The sequence below is a fragment of the Halyomorpha halys genome, unplaced genomic scaffold, assembly GCF_000696795.3.
Source record: "Halyomorpha halys isolate HHAL.00 unplaced genomic scaffold, Hhal_1.1 Scaffold195.1, whole genome shotgun sequence".
In the NCBI taxonomy this organism is placed as follows: Eukaryota; Metazoa; Arthropoda; class Insecta; order Hemiptera; family Pentatomidae; genus Halyomorpha; species Halyomorpha halys.
The window spans coordinates 664,149-667,201 of record NW_027113495.1 but is presented as its reverse complement, the minus strand read 5'-3'; the positions used below and the strand labels follow the sequence as shown (position 1 = coordinate 667,201).

The following is a 3,053-nucleotide window of genomic DNA, read 5'->3' as shown; positions in this document are numbered from 1 at the left end:
TACATGATGAATTATAACACTCATAAATTAAAGAGTCCCCACTCGAACAACACAAGATCATGAGAGACATAATGCTTAACATTGTGTATTGCATTGCTTATGTCTATTTCAAACAATAGGGCTTTCAGTTGTGAGATTAATTTTTATAAGACCTTCTGCTTTCAAGTTAGAAACATACATTAAAAAAGAAATATCACTATGAAAACAAAAAGTCTAGTCCTTGCTGTTAAATATTGAGTAAGTCACTCTTTGTCTGGAATTGCATGAGTGGGTGAGATATTTTGAATTTATACATGGTGTAATGTATCATGTAAAATATGTTGAATTTTAAAATTAAATTTCCCAATTACTAAAAAATTTGGAAAAAAAAAGAAAACTACATTCTTCAGCAGGATAACGAGGCCAAAAATACGGCATGGAAGACTTAGGTATGAATCCTCTACAATGCACTGAAATAAATGGTATCTCCTCACGGTCAATAGTTATTTATAATATACTGCAACTATAAAAATGTCAGGGGGATCAAGACAGAAAACGAATTGTTTCTAGTTTCTATAATTTAAAAAGTTTTATTACCGAGTAGTGAGACGAAATCTTTTGTTATTAACGCAAAAATCAGTTGATTCAGTGCCACAACATGTTCAAGCATATAAAGAGCCTGGAGTGAACTTAGTATTAATGAAATTTTTATCATAAATTTAATATAATAAAAATAATGTGTACAAATACCTTTGATTCACGTTGTTGGTTGATTGTTTTGAATAATGTACATAAAATATAGTTATATGTTATATATAGAGGTTTAAATAATCAAAAATACATTATTTTTAGTAAATGATTGATGTATTATAAAATGGTTTTATTTTATTCGCTTCAAGTATTAGCAATATTTTTTATTTTATTTAAAGGTATACAAATACCTTCGTATTTTCTCTCCGCCACTAAAGAGGATCCATAATTCTAACTATTCCATTTTCCACAGCATATCGCTTGCTTTGGTTTAATCGTGCCGCTCTGACAAATAAAATAGTTTGGACCTAATTTGAACTGAACGTATTCCAAAAGTAGTGCTGTGGACTGGGGTTGATTTCTCAACTCAGGTCGTCCTTGAGACTGTCCTGAAGCCAGCAGTGCTTTCACAAAGTAATTCCAATCTATCTATAGGACAGTCAATTTATAGAAAATGAAATTCTGTACAGCTACAACCATGAATGGTCAGGGTTCAGTATTTTCTAAGGAAGTACTGTTTCTTAAACAACGGTTGTGCAAGGAGGTGATTTGTTGATGATCATGCTCAACTGCCAAATTTTTCCCAATTAAAGGTACCCACTTTATAAGGATGGGTGGACTCAGAAGGGCTCCCCGAACCCAAAGGGTTGACTCACGGCAATGGTAACATAATAAATAAATTATCTGCCATAGAAATAAAATTAAAAAAAAAAAAAACTTTTTTATCAGGATGTTGCACTGTTTAAGTTAAACAGGGATGCTTTTACAACTACATATATATTGCACAAATAATACCTTCCTTTTTTAGTAATAATGATTATCTTTTATTATATTATAACTTGAGATATCGAAAACTCTATATAATGCTCATAATAGATTACATATCGTTGCTTAAGTTGTGACTTAAGAAACGATCATAATCCATACCTCATAACTCGAAAAATCAATAATACGATTTAAATACCTCAAAAAATAATTTTAAAAATCAACAGATCATTCTAAAGACATCTGGTCTCAGCCATGCTCTGTAAGATAACAGTATAATTGTTTCTGACATTGAGGATTCTTTCGAGACGTCTCGAGAATCAAGCATTAATTTTTATTTATTTTAAATTGTACAAAGTATTTTTGTTTTTCCGTGTACTTATCAAAGCGACGATATTAGCGTTTGGTACTTATTCTGCTTCAGCCACGAGGAGCGCTAGTAGTATCATTAACTAATCGTTTGGGAAGGAAGGTTTGGTTGGCTCTTGGAAATACAATTTTAAATCCGATGAAGTTTTGTGTTTATAGGTTTGTTAGATGTTATTAGTTATAGATCATTAATTCATGATGGAAGTGTCGGAAGTAAATGATGTTGTTTGTGTCGATGAGTCGGTTTCCTCTCCCTCTGCTGCAGCAGAAACCCCAACAACTGATTCTAATGAAACTGCCTGTGTTGATAATCAAGAAGATGAGGAATTATTAACTTTGTACAAAGAATGTTTCCTTAAAGAACCAAGTTATTTTGTAGATCTTGACAAGGAGAAAGATTGTACCAAGAGGTCTTGCATTAATCTTCAGTGTGATACAGGGTCAGATTTTGTGGAACCACCTCGAATTGCAAGGTCTTATTACTGTGCACCAGAAGGAAGAAATTTAGCCATCTGTAAACCATGTTTAAAAAACGTTTTAGGATTCTATGAGGTAAGCTGAATTCTAGTATTAATGAAAGCTGAAATAAGTAGTTGAGTTAATAATCATTGAATGAATGCCATGAAACATAGCTTCAGAACTAGGATGGTTTCGGTCATATGTATCTTTAATGAAATTAATATAGACTTGAAGCTAACAATTTATATTTTTATATCTTTATATTGACTGTTGGCATCGAAACTTTTTACAATACGTAAAACTGTAACGATACATCCCAATATAGCTTGATGGGGCCTTTTTTAAGTATCTTACTTAGATGATACTTATAATATGGTATCCTTACACCAATAGATTAAATTTCATCGCTAGAGTGTGATGGAAAATTTTCACCTTATTATTATGCCTCTAGAGGTACCTGCTAGCTGACCCACATCCATGACCACATGTCTGGAACAGGACCATTCAAAACCACAATTTTAATTTGGCTATGAGTACAGGTCACTCCAATTTTCTTCTCCCTGAAGGAAGCTGTTCATTATTACCACCCAATACAGCTCCAGAGTCGGGCTCATTTGAGGGGACTTTTCTATTGTATGGGATTGTATATCTGATGGGTAAGTGCATTTTATACCTACTGCCAGGTGATATGTAAACAGCTGTCCCTAGCATGGGAACAGACGTCGACCAGG

The 3,053-nt window shown here is 33.0% G+C and overlaps 1 protein-coding gene across 1 annotated transcript in view; it reads left to right on the top strand.

The window, feature by feature from the left end:
• The first annotated feature begins 1,938 nt into the window (after positions 1-1,938).
• The window catches only part of egg (eggless), a 31,736-nt gene continuing 30,621 nt past the window's right edge, over positions 1,939-3,053 (top strand). The window contains exon 1 of the mRNA XM_014418452.2: positions 1,939-2,415. Coding sequence (XP_014273938.1) covers positions 2,059-2,415 — 357 coding nt within the window. The 5' untranslated portion in view covers positions 1,939-2,058. The remainder of the gene's footprint in view (positions 2,416-3,053) is intronic.